Below are 21,277 nucleotides of genomic sequence, written 5' to 3' on the forward strand. Positions count from 1 at the left end.
AGCTAAAAGCTCAAATGGTTGATTTGGCCTTTTAAGAAGCTAAGCTAATGTAACTTTCTGATTATTCATTGTTGTTAAATAATACATTTAATGTTTTCCATTATATATACACTGATATTAGTTTGTACATATGTTTTTTTTTCTGTCTAAATCCATGAATAATTAAATTGTCAATTCAGTAATAATATTAAGACAATACATTTTGCATTTTTATGAAAAAAAATGTGGATGAATATTTACTGTTACTGTTAATACCATATATTTAGTGTTATCACATTACAGATGTGTCCTTTTTGTCCCTCCTAAAATCTGCACCTATGAATGGTACATTAGGTACTTGACAGTTAATTCAAACTCTAACTTCTGGAGTAAAAGTACTCTGCACTTTGATTTATGTTTTTACGGTTGTCGAGTAGATGATTTCCTAGGTGTGATTTTAAAGTGCTTGTGATTCTGTAGAGTTTCCAGCCCTAATTTCAGTGTCACGGTACAGTGGACAACAATAAACAAGGGGAAAACCATGGGGGGGCTCAGGTGTCTTAAACTTGGAAAGGAAGGTGTACCTATTTCATGGCTGTTTCTCCAGAGTTAACTGTGGGAGATGGGAATGTAACATGTACTCCTCACCCCACCTAAAATACAGTCCGCCTCCTAAACCTTATGTGAGTCAGCAAGCAGCAGGGGGTTCTCGCAGCAGGCATGTGTGTGGGTATGTGCACGAGCGCGTGCACGTCGTGCTCATCCCGCTGAAGTGTGTATGAGCTGAGAGGAAAAGTGGAGGAAGAGTGCGCTCTCTCTCCTGTCTCATATTTCTCTGCGGTGTAATGTGCCGCCTATTCATGCGATGCCTTTTAAAGGCATGGTGGGAATCGCTTCACAGTCGGGCACGAAACTCAATATGCTAATGCCTTCCAAGGGAGCGATGGAGGGGGAGAAAACATAACCTGTCAATTACCCACGGCAAAACCACTGAAAGATTTATTGAAAACCACCAGAAATTTCCACAAGACAAAAGAGCTCGAACATGCAATAGATCAAAACACAAGCCAACAGTCGTTTGACTAATTAGAAAATCATGTCAGTAAAATTAACCTCCTCTGACTTAATGGCATCTAGTTGAATTATATTACGTTTAAGGGTGCATATGGCAGTTGTATCTTCATCAATTACTTCTTGAAAGTGCCAGGTGGAGATTTCGGGCTTTGATTTATGCTAACAGAGAAAAAGCTGGATCTGTCAAAACTCATTATCCAAACAAGTGGAGCGGGGTCTGTGTTTTTGATGAGAGATGCAAAACAAGTAAATACAGCTTGGGAAGACAAAAAAAAATAACAAAGACTGCCTCATAGATACCGTACACATCTGGAACGCACTACTGTAACAGCCAGCTTCCTTCCAGTGGCGGCACAGCTTCACCCCCATGAGTGTCTGCTGGCTGAGGACCCAAGAAGGCACAGCGGGACCATCAGCGTCGGTTTCAGATTATTTCGTTCCTCACACAGACATCATCAAGACCCCTCAGCATAATTTGTTTACAGCTCAGAGATGGAGTGTTGGCAGTGCTCATCTCCCTCACTGGAATAATTGCTGTGATGATCGGCTTTGCTGGGAACACGGACAGGCATGTGAAAACAAGCACCATTTCTGATTAGAGGTTTTTGGAAACGGAACCATGCTGACACGCCCGCAACAGCGACATATCCCCAGAACAATCTTCTCGCTCATCAGATCAATCTTTCCTTTGTGCACCCCGATCCCAGATGTCAAAGGGATTTCACTGGAACGTTTTTTTTTTTTTTCCCATGCAGGTCTCCCGCCCGCTCTAATGCCTTGAGAGTCGTGTCAAAATGTTGCACTGCAGGATCTAAACGCTGACTGATAACATATGAAGAAAGAAAAAGCATCAATATTTGTTTTTCCTGACACCCACTGTAGACCTCTCTTGGGGAAAATCGATATGTTTTGCAATTTTACACACAAAAAACAGGTAGTTATCATAATCACTGATTGCTACCATATTGTGATCAGATGAAGATCATCATACCCCCCGAAACTAATACTTAACAAGGGAATTACAAGGATAATGAAAGCTTCAAGCAGCATTGTAGTAGCCCTCACACTTACCCACTCATCAGGGGTGCTGAAGGTACACCAGTTGACTGTTTTTGCAACTGTTAGATACTTGGTGCACAGCATGACTTAGATGTTGCATGGAATGCATGCTCCTGAAAATATTGGATTGCAAACGTGTACCACTCTCTGTGTGTCACTGTGAGGTATGAAAAAAACACAAACTAGTTATGCAATATGCTGCTGTATATCGCAGAGTAGATCACATTGTGTGAATTTCATGAATGACTTGATCTTTGTCATATAAGGCTGACTTCCTATTGTCAGTGGGTGGCCCTACAACAATTACTCAATTTGAATTTGTCAGTGTCTTCTGTCCTGGACTCCTATGTAGCATTTGAAATTTGGAGCAGACAGAGCTATGTAAAGTCAAGTTACAACAGTTGTAACACTGTTTGATGAAAATTAAATGCCTTCACAATAAATGTCATCAAGGTCTTAAAGCTTTTCAAAACCAATCTGAGATGAATCTGGTGAATGTGCTTTTATACTTTGTACACCAAAGTGTATAAGGGACCGTTTACAGTGAGGTTACAAACCCCTTCCTGTTTTGTGGATAAACATGGTAATATGACAGGTCGCTACAGCCACACAGTTCAACAAAAACTGAAGCATTTAGAAACTACAAAATCCTTAGATTACACAGACAAAATCTGTAGTCGATCGGGTGAAATCTGTAGGAGGAGTTGGTCTGCTGGAAGTAGATGTCCTCAAGGCAGGAAAATGTTAAGTTTGCAGCAGATTGGACCATGTACGGTCAAGATACAAATCACTTCACATTAAAATTGTTCACTCATAATGGCTGACTTCCTGTTGAGTTTAGGTTTTACCTACAAGTGCCTTTTTAAGTCTTGGAATGCTACATGTGGCTCACAATTTTCATACATCTAAGTGACACGTACCATGGGGACTACTTCTTTTAAGCTTTGTAGGAGGTGCTATAGAGCAATTTTGTCACAAAAACAAGTAAAATATAATTTTTTTTCAGTAGTACTGATGCATGTGCAAAGTATGAGTTTTCAAGCACCTTTTAGCCCCTCAAAATGGCATTTATTTCTCACAATAATGATTCCTTTGGTTTAAAAAGGTTCTTAGGTCTGCGCATTGGTCAGTGCTCAGGCTGTAAAGATGTCAAACCAACATTTCTGAAACTCAGCCAGCAAGCATTGCTTTGTATTTCAAGAGTTGTAATGGAAAAAGAAAAAAGGCTAGAACAAGAGAGAAAGAAAAAACAGCTTTCCACTAACACAACATACTGTATACAATGGTTCATGACCTCAGCTTTGGATGTCGCTTCAGCCTTTGATGGTGCTCTGGTTCATCGGACTTAAACCCATGGATGACATATGGTCCTGCAGTCCACACGAACCTCATCAGAGGAGGAAAATCCATGTCCACTATCCAATGCCAGCCACCAGATACATACTGAATCCCCCTCCATCATCATCCCTCTATCTTCCCACCCCTCCCCACTGCTTCCCCTGAGCCCAGCAGATTACAGATATCATTATAATGGACGTCCTGGCAGGCTAGCTGCGGTCACATTTAATTTGCTGTGGCCTGATATCTACACAAGATAATCAGCATTTACACCTGAGAGTGAAGACAGAAAGATGAGCGACAGTGTGTATGTGGGTGAGACAGTAATATAATTAAAGAGAGAAGAATGACCAACACAGTGTAGAGGGGGGTAGCAGAAAGTGAGAGTAAAGGAAGGATTGCAAAGAACTGGACGAAATATGTATTCGGCACAAAATCCACTGGGACAAAAGGAGAGTAACGATGAAGCGCACTTGTCAGATTTGCATTCTAATAAGAATGACCTACTTTGGGCCCCTGAGATGACTGAGAGCGAAACCTGATTCAAATGAACATCCCTGAACACAGACGTTACATCTTAGCTTGGAGGGAGTTACCGTCTTTTTACACTGTATTTTGCTTTGCGAGGGCTGCCCTGTCCAATTACATTCAGATAAACAATAGGGTTGTTCTTTCAAAGTTAAGGTTATAGGGCACTCATATCGTAGCAAATGAGTGGGATCTTCATTGATTCCACTTTTATGCTTGTGAGTATGTTTGGAAAGTCTTACTTTACTCCTGCAGCCATTGCAGGATTATGCATTTCCTGCTCAACAAATCCTTTTACTCCCACCTGCCATTGAGGGCATTGATTTGTGTATGAAAGAAAGTTACATCTGCCACCTATAATTTGTGGAATTCTTGTGTAAAGCCACCAGAACAGGTATATATTATATATGATTAGCACCTACGGAATGAGCTTTCACATCTATAACAGATCAATTTCCCCTGAGCAAGAGGAGTGACGACCTATTTCCTTTGAAGGGCTCCCCATACATATTTCAGCTGTGAACTACCTACCAGGCTCACAGGGAGACACATTGCTGTTGTGAATGTATTGCAGTGTGATTGTATGAAAGCACAATCTTACACTGAGTTTCTGAAAGGCTTTCTTCTATTTCAAATTTAAATAAAAGTATGGAACAATGCAAAGTTCAGTTCTCTATCTATCTATCTATCTATCTATCTATAAAACATCCATTGTAACAATTCATTTTGAATCAAATTATATCCGAAACAAGAAAAAAAAAATCAGACTTACTTCTAGGTCAGGCCTCTGCCCAAAGAACTTGTGTAACTCTACTTGCTCCAAAATACATTCAGTAATTATCTCTCTGCATAAAAGTTTATTAGTAGTGACAGGGCCCTCTATTACCATGCAAGGATGTGATTCCCTCATGCCTACCTGAGCATGACGAGGAAATCACCGAATTCCTTTGAAACGAGGCATGCATGTAATCCAGAGAAATTTTATCTTATTGGTGACAGCCTCGCAGTTTACTGTTCAATTTCTTTATAGCATGTTAGAGCTTTATTTATCTACAACTAATGCAAACAGAAAACCATTTACTGCAGCTTCACACTGAAGATGTTTATTGCGAAGCCACCATTCTTCGTTCTGTGACAAACAGAAAATCTGTTTGTTATAGAAGTTAGCACTGACTAACATTGTTTGCAAAAATGCATCTCAAAAACAAGCCAATGGCTATTTTTTGTGAATTTTGCTGCATGGGACTGGCTTTACATCTCCAAAGTCTCAGCAAGTTAATGAACTTTATTGTGCCTTACTTGCTGAAAAAGAGATCATGGTCGCAATTTAAACTTTCGGCTGCACTATAAACAAACCTTATAAACCTTCAAATCATGTTTGTATATTACTACACTGTTTTTAGAATTATGTTTTGGTAAGAGTGCAATGTTGCCGGGATTCAGAGATGTGTATTTGAGTTAATGAAACACTACATTTATGTACCACACTGGATTCGCAGGGATTCAGTGGACATACAAAGTGCAGTACTGTGAAACCAGCGTCCAGAGTTTGTGTCCAGACTCCTTTCTGTAGTTATGTTTAAGCAACAAAATCACTTTAGTTGAGGTTGGTAAAGGCTGTGATTTTGGTTGTGTTGGTTTGTTTGGTACATGCTACTGAAAAAGGTTATGAAAAAAAAATGCTGTAGTCATTACAGGTGGATACTGTATTGCAAAAGTCCCTATTTTAGCAGAACCACACTTTGCTGATACATTCATTATCAACAATTTTGCTACTTAATTAGGTACCTTAATTAACAACATTTTCTCATTATGTTAAAATAAATGCAATTTTCTGAACATTCCTTCAAAAATGTATTTGCAGTTTGAAATTAGTTGTGTACAAACATAATTTCTTAAAACATCTGTTGCTCTTCTATCATACTTATTGTTGTATTCTGTTCAATGTTTTCTGTAGTAGCCTGTTAGAACACATTTTCTGTTACCATCGGCTTAGGGAGTATTCATTTTATCATACTTTCCTACCTACCTGAAATTAAACACTGTCTGTATTTTGGAAAACCATAGTATAACATAATACCATTACACTGCCCAAGCCATGGTAACCATGAGTGTCACCTAACCAACCACGACTGAATGCCTTTTAAAACCTTTTAGATCACACCCCCAGACATATTGTGTACTTATTTAACAATATATGCCAAAAAATATATAAATTAGAAATTAATTTTTGGTATTCTGATATCAAAATCCAAAAATATTTTCTTCTGAAGAACAAAATATGATGTACACTTCCGAAAACTAATACCAACCGATTTAACCAAGATTACCATGTTGTCATGATCCTGGGTTTATGTTTATAGCGTTGTGTTTTTTCTTGTTTCATGTATTCATTTGTTTAGTTTATATCCTATTTTACTTTGAAAGTTAAGGTCTTCATGTATCATGTCTTGTGTTACTTCCTTCCTTTGTCTGTTTCCTGCCTTTTTTCTGTCACACCTGTCTTAAATTAGACTCGTTTGCCCCTCCCTGATCCCAGAGTCTTCCCTGCACACCTGTTCTTTTTTAGTCTTATTTGCTTCACCCTAGTGTTCCCTGCCACTCCCTTGTTGTTAGCGTTTGCCTCATTTTGCCGATCTCCACCTTCTTCAGCTGTGTCTTGTTCTTGTGATTAGTTTCCTGTCTATATATACCTGTGTCTTTGTGGTTTTGGCTTTTCTTTCCTTTTGTACATTTAGTTTTGCTCCTTACCTGTTTTTACGAGCCTTACAGCTCACTTTTTCTTCAAGCCTTTTGTCTGTCTATTGTTCTGCATTTGGGTTCTCATTCTCATCTGAAGCATAACACATGACATCCATTCATCAATCAATCTGTAACCTCTAGCCACATAGGGCTAAGACTAAGTTAGTCAGCTCACAACAGTAGGTTTTGTCAGTGAGTCTTTGTTACCCCAAATACTGTGGATATGGGCCCACTGTGTAGCATTTATTAACTATGAGAAAAGTGGTATCTGTGAAAGCTCAAGAGGATGCAAAAGGCATTTTAGACTGGACAGCTTGAGCAACTAACATTACATGTTGCATAACATGGACTTTGTCTTCTCTCTCCCTGGCTGATTCTAGTGTTATCCTATCTGTAACCTCACTGTTATGACAAGCACACCTTTCAACAATCAATTCAAATTTCTCCCAACATTATCTCCCACCTGCCTATCCTGTCTCACTTGAAAATAATACAGAAGCTAGATACTCTTGGAATAACATTTCAACTAGAATTCAAAGGAAATTAATAACAATGAGCATCACTTTCTTGAAACAAGGTTGGAAATCTCAAATGCTGCAAAACAATTAAAAAAAATACAGTTGCTTATAGAAAAAGCTTGACACAATATAATTTATGTTGGAAAAAAATGGGTCACATTGGAAGTCTTTAATGAACTTGTTTCATGAAAATTAGATTTTAGGATGTAAGAAGTTATGACTTTCTTTCAGTGTGTTGTTCTGATGCCACAGATAGATACACTATCTAATTTATGGTTTGTCTAGCCTGGCTGTCTGAATACGCCGCCCTCTCTGTCATTAAGTGTGCGCCGTGATCTCAAGGTGCTTTTTTCTTTCACCCCACGCTGTCTAACTACCCTTTGAAAGCTTGCTGAAATATGCAGTCTGTAAATTCAGCTTACAGTATTTGTCCTTCACATAAAAAAACAACCATATATGCAGCTATTTATGCAAGTCACAGTCTTTCTGAAGCAGTCTTTTAGAACTTTGCCTTGAATGAAGATAAATAATTAGAAGAATATGATCCAATAATGCATACAGTAGAAAAAAGGTGACCCCCCTTGGCTGAAGCGCCTCAACGATAGGATGCCAGGGATTGAGTAAGACGCAGCATCAAAACACCAACTCCCATCTGTCGAGTTTGCATGCTAATCACAACAACAGGCAGACTCACAAAGGATGATCACAAGCATTGGAAGGGAGTCCATTTCACGTCACGAACGCTAATGAGATCAATGCGGCTAAAAATACCAGAGAATATTTATATATCCATGGGGGTAAAAAAAAAAAAAAAGGTTCTTCTTTAGGATATTGTCCCTCTAAAATATTCAGCTGAACATTTGGCAGTCCGGCTGTTAAAAGCGCAGCAGCCGATACTGCATGAGTGCAGACTTCAGATCAGGTCATATGTCAGCAAAATGTGGGTAATTATATCAAAATGTCCTCCCTGTTTACTGCAGCCAAGTATTGATGGACCTGCCTCTTTGCTATCATCAGTTTTTGTAATACACACATTCTATCCATTGCCCAGACAATCTTGCTTTACGTTGTTAAAATATTTCGTTTTGTGCTTATCTGTCAGGGTTTGACAGATAAGGCAGGAGACACCATTTCTGATATTTCTGTATTCATTGTTGTTTGATTCTCTAGCTTTAAATATGACAACTTTTATGCCTTTTTTCTATAACAAGTTGTCACTTTTTTATATTCTGTGTCAGCAATGATACTCAACACTTCTATTCAAACCAAATGAAATCAGCAGTTTCAGGTGTGAATAAAAAAAGATATCCTTCTTCTCAACAGCTTCCTTTAGCGGCATCTATCTCTTAGGGAAGTCAACCATTAATTGGCTGAACCACAAAGAATATTTTTAACCGGTTACGCATGCCGGTCTTTTAATGCGTTCTCATTCCCATGTTGTCAAATACCGCTGCTTGGTCAGTGATTTCTATGAAGCAAAATAACTTTATTTGTCATCATATGAACCATACAATGAAACTGCAAACTCCTTGTGGTGCAAAATACACATTAGTAAATTATTTATTCAAAAATGTTTAAAAAGTTGCCAAGTAAAGACAAGGTACTAATGGTTAAATACACACAATAAGAATAAATAATGTAGTATGAAGTGTGCCATAAGACACCAGCGTCAAAAGCCACCTTTTACAGCCGTATGATACAGCACCCATCGGCCAAACGGCACCTCTCTGTTCTTATGATATGCCACTGGGCGGCATCAGTTGGTGGGACGGCAACTGTTGTGGTGGTACAATATGTCACCAGAGGGCATCAGATTGAAATGCTGCCAGTAACGATGTAATATAAGGAGCCGGAAAGTCTTTATTGGGTGGTTGGGAGGAGCAGTGAATGGGTCCAACAAACCCTGGACTTTCACCCAGGAGTGCTCTCTTCTGTATGAATGTTGAGCCATTTCATATTTTTTTTGTTCTAAACCTAACCATGTTCTTCTGTTTCACAAGGAAATAAATATAGATAAGGGGTGTTTTACCAATGTTTATTTTGAAAAAGACTGTATGCAACTAACGAGCAGAAACTGAAATGCCACGATAAAGCTCACTGAGTCAATGGATATTGTTTTTTGTTTTTCTTTTAATACCAGTTTATTAGGTGTTGAGCTATCAACAGCAAATTATTACACAATTAACTTACAATATCTGTCTATATATTGATGTATCTATCTATCTGTCTGGTATGTGTGTTGGTAGATCAATGTGTGATCAATGTGTGATCAATGACATTGTACTTGTGCTCACATCTTGGATCAGCCAGCCACTTTATCTATCTGAGTGGCACTGCAGCTTGCAGAAAGAAGAGCGGAGCAGGGTTGACGTATAAGGCTGACAACGGCTCCATTCATGCGTCTAATTTAAGAGCGGCTTCTGCTCTGTCTAATTAACAATTTACTAGGCCATCAGTCAGCCTCCCCATTGTGGTATAATCAGCGTCACCGGCGTTCAGGCAGCTCGGTGCACACTTTCGCATCTGCAGTGGGATTACAACGACCATGCAACTTTCATGGATACACGCAGAAAAGTGGGCACGGCGTGTTCCAAGGACAAATGCGAAACCCCAGATTGAAAGATGACACTGTGCAGTGGAGTGAGATGGGCAACGTGTTCGACAAATTAGCCAGCTCTGTTTGTGCATCTATGTGCTGCAGCTGTATAATGTTATTGCCGTGTTAAAGGAATCAGCAGATGCATATTTGCTTCCCTGTGGAGGGGCTTTCATGTTGCTTGCTGGTTGAGACGGGTCAGCACGTGTCACGACTTTGGTGTGAACGCAACTCTGATGCAACTACATCTGCACACATTTCACTTTCCTGTTATTTAAGGGTTAGGCTTAGGCACACGGGGGTTTTGATCTGCTTGGTCATGCATAGGCACCTTTAAAGGATTATGATACAGTGTCAGAGTGGATTTTTGTAAGAAATGACACAAATAAATCCTTCCATAAAGGTTCCATCCGCCTCACCACCCTAAAGTTGCATAACACTAATTCTTGTCGTCCTCCCTCTTCTCACAAACCCTCCTCAAGACAAAAGCCATCACATATTTCTTTTTTTTCATTTGTTTTCTTTGAGGAGAGTAATGCAAGGAGTAGAGGGCTAGCATCTACAGTTTTATGCTCATTGTCCCCCCCAAATATTCTGACAGAAGAATAATAACCCACAGAGAGGATTAAGGGCTGGTAATCTGGGGGAATAGTGTATTCCATTTCCACTGCTTTCTGTATTATTTCGCCCCTTAGCTTCCTCTGTATAAACAAATAGAATTTCACTCGTTTATCCACTTAGTTCCTCTGTCTTGCTGATTAGCAGTGAAGGGCTGGGAGGCTGGGATAACCTAGAGCGGATAGTTCCAAGGATATCTAAGGCCAGCATGCCTGTGTGTGTGTGTGTATGTGTATCAGTGGGAAATCTGCGTGTGTGTTTGTGTGTGTGTGCATGTATTGTATAAACAAATGCAGTGCTACTTGAAGGGCGCGGCCAATTAAAAGAAGCCCCTGAAGGAGTGTGCTCATCAGGATGCAGTGAACATAACAGATCCACTCTAAGATAGCCTGCTGCAGTCTGTCACTGTAACTGAGGCATTAATACCACCAAGACTATGTAGCTCAAAATATTGACATCTTCATCCTTTAGACACAGAGCAATCGATAAGAAATATGAATACAATGGCTCACGGGATCACAAACAGACACAAACCGACCATGAGATGCAAAGGACCTGCAACGAGACACAAAATAATGTCAAAAAGGGGCAAAAACACCACAAAGAGACACAATCGCCCAATAGAAGACACAAAATTATCTCAGACACAAAACAACCACAAAGAGACACAAATAGATGACAAGGGCAAATCAAGCACAAAGAGACACTAAACAACCAAAGAGTACACAAAATTATCTCAGAGAGAAGTTAAACACAAAAAATGACTATGAAGAGACACAAAATTACCAAATAGACACAAAAAGATGCATAACAACTACAGAGCAAGGCAGAACAACAAAAAGGAGACTTTGTGGTGGTTTTGCTTGTGTGTCTTGCTCATAAGTAGCAGAGGTGGTGGGTTTTGCATATCTGTGCCTAGGGCCCCATTGTCTCATAATCCGCCCATGCATGAGGAGAACAATTCAATTTTGGACATATTTAGATGGATTAAATCTCTTTTTGGTAAGTTTTAGATACTATTATCAAACAATTATGACTCTGTTGCTAGGAGACTTTAATTATGAATCTGGGTGTGCAGGTACATCAGTGGATGGGAATGGTATTGGCAAACAAAGAGATTCTGTTGTGATAAAGCTGGAAAAAAAGTGTTGTGCAGATAAGACAAAGACAGGTGGAACAAAGGCTGGATGTCTGCATTGGACTGCACTGGAGCCAATTATCCTCAAACTGCCCTCTGTATTTACACTCATTGTCTGCTGGATCTACTGCCAATACAGACAACAATGCTGATATGTTTTGTGAAAGAACACCAAGCCAAACCTTCTGTTTACCTCCCTCGGTGTGGTTCGGTCTTAGTTGCCACCAAACCACATGTTGCACTCATATTGACTCCCATTGACCCCCAAAATTTCCTCACAGAAGGACAATAGGCATTCTGTGACCTTTATCGACCTCTATTGGTGACCAGAAGGAATTGCAACAACATTAGCAGAACTTATTATCTCCACTTCTTGGAGCTGCTCAGGTTTCTGCATCAGGTAATGAGGCTTATTAGTCTTCATAGCTGAAAGGTATTAGCTCATAGCAGCGTCCTCAATTGTTAAAGAGTTGGGAAAAGTGAATAAATGAGACCGGGGAGACTGGGAGTGTCTTGAAAATTCAGGCCAAAAAAAAAAAAAAAGCCAGAAATGAAAGCCAGAAATCTCAGGACCTGGCAGAGTAATCAATGAGTCAGTTGTATTGATCAACAACCTTTCCAGCTACGGATATATCGTAGTCATTTCTGTACCGTGGGGACTTAAAAGTCCTGCATACGTAGTTCCCCTTGAATGCCTCAAGAGAAGAGTTGTGCTTTTTATTGGCGTCCTTGGCCAATTAGGAGAATAAGAGAAACTCCAAAACAAGTAACACATTCCAAACTGAAAAAAAATGCAGAGTTGCTAATTCTCTTTTTTCTCTTGCTTTTGCTAACATCCATAGAGATGGCACACTGACAGATGATGAAAAATAACTTGAAAATGCACGGTGGCACACATGATAAGTCGTACAACCTTCACACTTCTTAATTTCACATGCATCCTCTCTTCCTTTCTGCCTCTCCCTTCCTCACACCTCCCCATGCACTCATAGAACACTACACCCACACACACATTATTCTTCCCAGCCCTCCCTCTGTGCTCATACACACACCCATACAAACACAAAGATGGATCAATTTCACGTTCCCTTTCAGGATGCGGAAGATGCCATGTCTCTGTCACTTTATGACTGAATGTTTGATCTCACCTAATGCCTCTATGCAAATCAGCTATTGTTATTATTTTTTCTTTTTTTTTTGCCATCCTTTTCTTTACAGCTTGATACGTTGTATTATCGCGCCAACACAGATGCTTCATCTTGTGGCCTATTTTTTTAAAAATAGGCCAGAGTTTTTTGGCAAGCCATGTCCAAAACAATAACAAAGTTAACTAATTGGGGAAAAAAATGCCCTCATTGTGTAGTGGTTTAAAACTCCCGAAGAGAAAGCTTTCGGTTCCACCATAATGGTTTTATCCATTCATTTGGGCTTTATTGGCTTTGCTTGGCAGTAGACAGGGAGCAATGGCACCCCCGAGCAACAGTTTTCCCACAGAGTCATTTGATCATATGCTGACTGGGTGAAAAAGAGTGTAAATTAAAGTCCCTACTCACTCCGACGCTTTTAACACAAGACACGACAGGCCATATTTTCTCAGCCAAATCACAAGCCTTGACAGATGGATACTAATTATAATTGCAGACGTAAAAAAAAAAAAAAAATAAAAATCAGACATAGGTGTATGTCAGAACCCTGGTGCTAAATCACACCAGCAGTCAGATGATGAAAACCTGCCTGAAGGGTCTGTGGGACCCAGAGCCATTCTGTGCCAATGAAGGGGGTTGTACACTTGAATTTGCATCACCCTGTGACATATCAAAGAGAATGCACAAGTAGACGTGCCCCTTTGATTCTGCTAGTTGTGAAATGCAAAGTTACTCTGCAGGCCCACAATAATCTGCGGCTTTCTTACCGTAATCCTGCAGTTTTAGCCAAGTAATGAACAACGTGAGGAAGAGAGTGTACAGCGTGTTGCATAAGCGCCCCTGTGTGTGCGTGTGTGTGTGTGTGTGTGCAGGGGTGGGGCAGGGTGGAGATGAGGGTTTTCCAGCAGCTCTTGATGGAACAAATTGGATGTTGCATACATGCACTTATCTCATCGTGGTGCTGCTTTTCGAACATTGCACGCCACGCTGGTGTTATTCTCTGCGCACTGCATTAAACATATTTACACAACACAGGCACGGGTACATTCAGGCGTGCAGGGAACACACGCACTGACATGCCAGGTGCTTCCCCCTTCTCCCCCTCCTCCTCCTCCCTCCCTTCTTCTACCTATCTGCGCACAAATACACACACACAAACACACACACACACACACACGCACACACACACAGCCTACAGCATGCTTCTGCCAAGAACTGAAATTCTTAGCCATTTCCGGCGGGAATGAGGGAGCATTTTCTGTCCTCATTAGAATAGCTCCACGTCCAGTCGGTAAAAGCTACAAGGCCCCAATTTCCTGTCTTTTTGGCGGCACCCTGAGTGGGACGATGCCTCAAAAACACCAATTATAAGCCAAGGAGCTGGAGAGAAAAGCGGTATTATTGGGCCGCCAAGCGGACCATCTGCAGATTTCATCAAAAGCTCAGCCCACAGCGGCCAGACGGGCTGATCGGATGCCCGGGTTAAGTTGCGATATCATGCGGAGCATATTGACCACCACAAACACTACACTGCCTCTCACTCACTCGCGCGCACGCTCTCTTGCGCACTCACACACGCACGCATGCAAAAGAGCGGAAAAAAGCACAAAATCTGTTTTGAATTATGACTCAATTAAGAGCCACTGAGTCAAGGTCGTTTACAGCCGCAATATCCATAACTGATACTGTAGCTTGCTTCTTTTACGCACCAACAGACAAGAGCATAATGTGTTACTGTGCAGATTAGATGTGATTTTGCGCACATTATCAGTCATGTACCAGTTTAACCTAACCCCGGAGGAGACAGCAGAGTAAACTCCAATTAGGACTTCTGATTTATCTGTGCTTGTCTCCACAGACAAGCGACCGATGTGGATTTTATCACTGCGCAGTAACCGAGCAGGATCCTCCTGTCTGCTTTATGTGAAAACTTTAAGAAGACGTCCTATCGTCTAATGCGTACTCACCATCGATAATAACGGTCTTCATGATTTAGATGGGGTTGAAATCCAGAAGCTGTATAAATCCCAGTCGAATGAATCCCAGCCTGCGCGGAGACAGATAGGATATCCGCTGTTTATTGCAATTTATGGGGTAATTGCAAATCCAGTGCAAGGTGGGGGAGACGGACAGCCTAACGCACCCCTGCACCCTTCAAACTTTAGCCGTAGGTCTTCCCGAGTGGGGAGCCACGTCTCCGGCTGCACCCGAGCTCAGTCATTTGGACGAGGGATTAAGGAAAAAATAGTCAGCAATAAACATCCAAATTGGGATCAGCAGACTCGACAAACCAGTCGACACCTCCCCAAAATATAGGGCGCGCAAACAGCTTCGGAGAAGAGCTCTCAAAGTGTTAAAGTGGAGAATCAGCGACACAGGCGAAAAATCAGTATTGAATCCATGTTTTTATTAATAGAAATCGCAGCACATATCCAGTCCGATCACTTGCTCCCCGCTGTATATTTCCCAAGTACACGGAGAAAAGTGTGGTGGATGCGCACGGATGTCGGCCGCACTGGTGAGCGTCAGTGTGCGTTTACCGCGGGGAGGTGGGAAGCGAGGGCGGGGCAGCGAGGTGCGTTTGGCAGAAAGAGGGAGTGAGAGAATTCAGAGATGAATGTTTTATGGGGATGTATCACGCTGCAAAAAATATTCATCTTAAATTAAAAAAAGTGGATTTTTCTTATCAGTCAAGGCTTTACGCATTTATTCCATTTGGTGTTTCCTGCCTGGTTTCACAACAGTTATTCATAGATCCACTCCACAAATAAAATGTATCAGAAAAATAAGTTATTTTACTTAACTGGCGGACTTTAAAGATTTCAAGAGTGAATCTGAGACTTAATGACTTATTCAGACGGACATTTCTTGCAGCGCAGGGCTGCGCTCTAATGAATGTTTTATGTGCAGAGGGGGGTGGTGTGGTGGTGGTGGGTAGGAAGGTGACGTGAGGCGAATCTATTTGGATCGGCCACGGCCAGGCACGCACATGCATACGAAAACACCACCCCCACCACCCCAAAAAAAGACAGACGAAGAGCCTGGCTTGCCGGTGGGACAAGCGCTTCCTCTTGGGGACTGGACAATTTGGCTGCTCTGAAGTCGTAGGCGGAGTTGTTAAAACCGGCAGGGAAAAAAAAAAAAAGATTTCAGTTTTGCTTGGTTAACTGGACAGACAGAAAAATATTCTAAATCATCAAACTTACCTGGGACCACAGACTGTTGAGGAAATATTTTTCTAATTTATTTGAATTTTTCCCATTCTTATTTATTGCTCATATTGTGAAATTGTTTACAAAATAACTTAGCATTTTGTATATTTATTATTATTATTATTATTATTATAATGATTATTATTATTATTATTATTGTTATTATTATTTTCAACTCAGGCTGACATTTTCCCTGTTCAAATGGAAAATGAAAGTGCCTGCAAGCATAGCATGGCCTTGCAGAGAATCTATCATTATACATCCCTTTTCCACGCATGTGATATGATAATGGCTGCTTTTACAAAGTGATTAGACCATTGAGCAGCACAGACACACTCTGACAGTGCTGATTGGACCGAAGACCAGTTCCACTCTGCAGTAATGCCTGGTTTGCTGAAACCCAGGGGAATTAGATTCACAGTAGCGGTGCTATTATCTTTAGGTAGCACACGCCCCCTACCGACCAACATGAAAACAGATCTTCAGCATCATGGACAGAGACAGAGAAGTCTCATCTGTGGAAGATGATTCCCGGCTCGCCCATAGAGACAGCAAGGGATCATAGTGAGTGTGTGTGTGTGTGCTCAGGGAGGGAAATTTATTGGATAAGCAGTGGAGACAATGTTGTTTATATTTATTACACTTTCCATTAGGGAATGTGGATTATTTCTATCTGTGCGTGCCATGTCAAAGTGAAATATGGGAAACTTTTCAAATTGCACATTCAGTCTTTCACTTATTTTTGAATTGTTGTTGAAAAAAAGGTTGTGTGTATTATGAGGCCCACTGGCACAGGATCAAATGCTTGTGTTAATTATACTTTAGTATGTCGCCCGAGACAGAAAAAAGCCAACAGATTACCACAGGGAGCAGGTGAATGGAAACCACAGCCAGGTGGGTGGTGTAGTCAACTGAAATGTGGCTATGTGCAGCAGGCTAATCCCCAAGCTTACAACTACCACCAATATTGAATCACACCATCAGAATATGTCAGTGAGCCACTCGCCTGGTATTTGCTCACAGTGGAGACCGGCAGGGCCAGATGGCCAGTAGAGACAGAGTCCAAAGCCGCCACAGCGACCCGCTGGGAACGAGGTCACCCCGCGAGAATAGGAAATGCTGTCACCTTTCACGGTCGTCTCTGTCTCTCCTGCTTTATCTGGATGCACCCGTGTGGGCAAACACATGTGTGTGTGCATAATCCTGTCATGCATTTGTTCCCTGCCTGTTTGTATGCCCGGCGGTGTACTGTAACAGGAAGAGTGCCATTTCTTGTGTTGGATTTTATAAGGCTTTTCTCAAGAGAAAAAAATAATAATAACATTGCAGTTATCACCACTACTAACAAGGCCGGCGGGCAGCAGATGGAATACACATGCAAATGCTGCATTTTCTGAACCAACATTCATATATTTGCTATAATCTATATGCAGAAGTGTAGCTAACAGAAAATATATTCTGGAGTAACCCAGTTCTGTAGTTTACATACTTGCTGTGGGAAAAAAACAACTTTTTGTATATGGTAACTCTTGCATTTTTAAAAAAGGATCTTTTTTAAGCCACAGTGCACATTACAGTTGTGCCCCTAACGCACACATAACACGTCATCAAAACACACCCGTTCTGCCAATGGTCCCATCTAACCAGCTGTCCTTTTTATACTGTTATAGTGCCATTACGAACTCCTGTGGTGGCTTAAAGGTGAGACAACTCTGCTCTCCTAAAATAGGAATGTTGTAGCATTTAAGATGTAAACTGTACCAATATTAGTCTATGCACACCAGATAATTAGTCAAAATAACTGTAAAATAAGAATACAATATCAGCATGTGATTCATTTATTTTTCTGTATTGACATTGCATTCAGCTAGTCTTTATACTTTAAAAGCATGACCAAATTCTGGAAATTCAGTCACTGGTTTTGGTTTTGGTGTGCCACCCTAAGATCTTCAGTGGCTCCCTTTTGGAAAACAGTATGAAAAATTGACTGGAACAGTGTTGACATGATTGCAAAAGAATCGACCAAAGTGAAATATATCCAAAGTATAAGCTTTCCTAAATATATCCCCAGCTACATAAACACTCATTTGGCTCACTGGTTAAGATGTTTTCTTGCGCCAGGAAGTGAAAGGTGTACTGTAACTGATTACTATACCTCCCCCAGCTCATTATACAACATGCCCACTCACTGCCAAGTCCTCCGCTCATTCCATTATAGTATATCACAATGATATGCGCCAGCAAGTGAAAAGGACACAGGTAAATTGTCATGGGAGCTTTGAGGCTGGAGGCCTTTGCACAACGAGCGACTGTAAATTAACTAAGGGTGGATCATTGCCATGCGAATGGAAAAAAGGAGATTGGGGATCTTTAATTCATGACAGTAATGAAATGAGTCAAGCTGTAGAGTCTCAAAGGCTGCAGATCCTAGACTGAGGCTCCTCTATTCTTTTCATCACCAGTCTGATGGATCAAAAAGAGAACGGGGGCATAAATGACTTCCTTTGGTAATGGGAAAGTTAGTTGTGTCCTACTGCCAAGGGAGCTACAGTAAGACCAGTGTTAATTACAGTGTATGAATGAAGCTAAAACTAAAGGTTTTGACTCACTTTACATTATAGAATGAAAAGAGTGGTGGTTCATGTTATGTGCATGTAAGAGATCATACATTCCTCATACACTGACACTAAGCGCGACTCTGGCGTATTCATTTATCTTCTTGACTGAGCATTTGTCTCTTTATGGATGGATTACTGGATGGGCCTCCTGGGCTCGGGCTCCGGGGCCTAAAGTGCCACCCCCTCTAAAAATAAATAAATAAATACATAAGAAATACAAACACGAACAAAGACAAAATTACTACAAAGAGACACAAAATTACCCAAAAGAGACACAAACTTACCACAAAAACACACAGACACAAAATAACTATTTAGAGACACAAAATTACCACAAAGAAACACAAAACAACCAGAGACACAAAATGTCAACAAAGAGACAAAAAACAACCAAGAAAGCCAAAAATTTACCATAAGAGAAAATTACCACAAAGAGACACAAAAAAATCACAAGGAGACATAAAATGTCCTCAAAGAGACACAAAAAGGCTACAGAGACACAAAATTACCACAAAAGACACATAACAACTGAAAAGTTACACAATTACCAAAACAGGGCACAAAACAACCACAAAGAGACACACAATAACACAAAAAGACAACAGAACTACAAAGATTTGCAAAACAATAACAAAAAGAGGCAAAGTCACCACAAAGTCTGTGTCTCCTCCTGTGGAGGGGTGGTGGGGCCTTATGCATGTCAGTGCCCAGCGGCCCATTATCTCAAAATCCACCCGTGCATCTCTACCTTAATCCCTCAAAATATGTTAATATTTAAAAATAGTACAAGAGATGCACGTGTTTTCTTCCATATCACATCCTCTGCTTTATTCGACTATTGCTGGGCCATAACTGCGCCGGAATAGTACATTTGTCACTCAGGCAATATCACTCTTTTACAATTTTTCCCCCCAAACCCACAGCATGGGGTGACTAGAATGAAAAATAAAAAAAATAAAAAAAAGCTTGAATTTAATAAAAGGAACAGAAAAAATGAAAAATCTGTGTAAGGAAAAGGCGAGGAAATGGAAATCCTCCTCGGGCAGGGAAACCCTGCTGGCTGACTTTCACAGTATGTGTTTGTGAAATATGATAGGTAAAAACCAGTTCAGAGCATTGCTGTTATTTTTTACACTAATCACCGGGATACAAGTTATTTTTATTGGTCTCATAACTCGTAACTTGTAACTCTGCACATAATAAAGAAATTGGTGGATTGTTCCTGTAGGCAACATTTAAAAAACATGCACACAAAAAAGTGGTATATAAAATGCATCACAAGATACAAAAGATGCAAAACACATTTAAAGAATATGTTTGTACAGAGAGCACTGATGGGAAATTATGTAAAATCAAAACAAACAAAATATGGATAAACAGAGGAACAGGTATAAATGAATTGTGTGTGTCATTGTTAATTAGCCTGTGTCTTCAGTTTGTTTTCTCATAATTTGGGGTCTCACGCTATCACTACACTATTGCAAAATCAACATTAGTTTCTTTTTCTATGTTTGTTTTCTTTTCTTCTGGCCTTATTAATACCCATGCACTTTGTCACGAAAACTGCAATGTTAAGATTAATACGTACAGTACTCCATGCTTTGTTCATCATATGGACTATGCATGAACACATATTTATATTATTTTTTGGCCAAGACATGATTCACTGGCAAAATCATGTGCAGCATGTTGTTTTACATAATGATGCTAATTATCTCTGGAGGTCAATTAGGCTACAGGGGGCTCTAATTTCTGTCTAGGTCTCTTTATGAAACTCCAATAACAAACATTCGAATAGACTTTTCTGGAAATTGGGAGAAGTATGCTGCATAAATCTCAGGACCCATCTGCTATTGGTCTATGCAGATATCTGTTTACAGAGATTACATTAACACTACTATCAACACCAGTGACAGACGAGGTCCGTATGGAATCCATTGTATTTAATCATGTTCTGAAACATGTCATCACTTGAAATCGTGTTTATGAGAAATAATCACAAAATTATGAAACATTGTGAGTACTGAGCTAATAAAACAATGTTAAGAATGTTTTAGAGTTTATAAGATATCTGCAGGACCCCATACATAACGTTAGGTTTAGGACACATAGAAGAAAAGCACTCCCCTGCTTAAACTAGAAACATTTTAAATGAAATATATTTCTCCCCAAATAGTGGAAAACAAACAAAAAATGTATGAATAAGCGGTTGAGACAAATATATATTTCTATAAATCACAATACAGGGAGAAAAAGAAAAAAAATACTACAGGTCAATATCTATGCAGATTACAATCCACACATGCTGAATCACTTTAAACAGAAAACAGCTGTCTACGTTGTGACAATGTGAAGCCAGTGTGTAATATATATATGTGCATATATTTTCTTTTGCAATAATGAGTCCCCAGGCATGCAAATATGGAATAAATCACTTGAAGTAGTACATGGACAGGGCTCTATAAGAAGACATTTAGAAATAATATGGTCTGGTGTATTTCATATACCTGTAACACATATTTACTGAAAACTGTATATTTTGACATGAAGGAATGGTTTTAAATTCATCTCCACACTGTTAGGAATGAAATTCTGGTGGGAAACCCTGAATATTTATTTTAGTTGGTCTAAAAAGTAATAACATTTGAATACATCAGCTCAGTCATTGGAAGAAAATGTTGGCATTGTATTTTTCTGGGGGTTTTCTGCACC

General features: G+C 40.2%; 1 protein-coding gene across 1 annotated transcript in view; it reads right to left on the bottom strand.

The window, feature by feature from the left end:
• rtn4r (reticulon 4 receptor) overlaps positions 1 to 15,254 on the bottom strand; it is a 55,223-nt gene extending 39,969 nt beyond the window's left edge. The window contains exon 1 of the mRNA XM_042488215.1: positions 14,703 to 15,254. Coding sequence (XP_042344149.1) covers positions 14,703 to 14,724 — 22 coding nt within the window. The 5' untranslated portion in view covers positions 14,725 to 15,254. The remainder of the gene's footprint in view (positions 1 to 14,702) is intronic.
• Positions 15,255 to 21,277: the final 6,023 nt, after the last annotated feature.

This window comes from Plectropomus leopardus, chromosome 6 (genome assembly GCF_008729295.1).
Source record: "Plectropomus leopardus isolate mb chromosome 6, YSFRI_Pleo_2.0, whole genome shotgun sequence".
NCBI lineage: Eukaryota > Metazoa > Chordata > Actinopteri > Perciformes > Serranidae > Plectropomus > Plectropomus leopardus.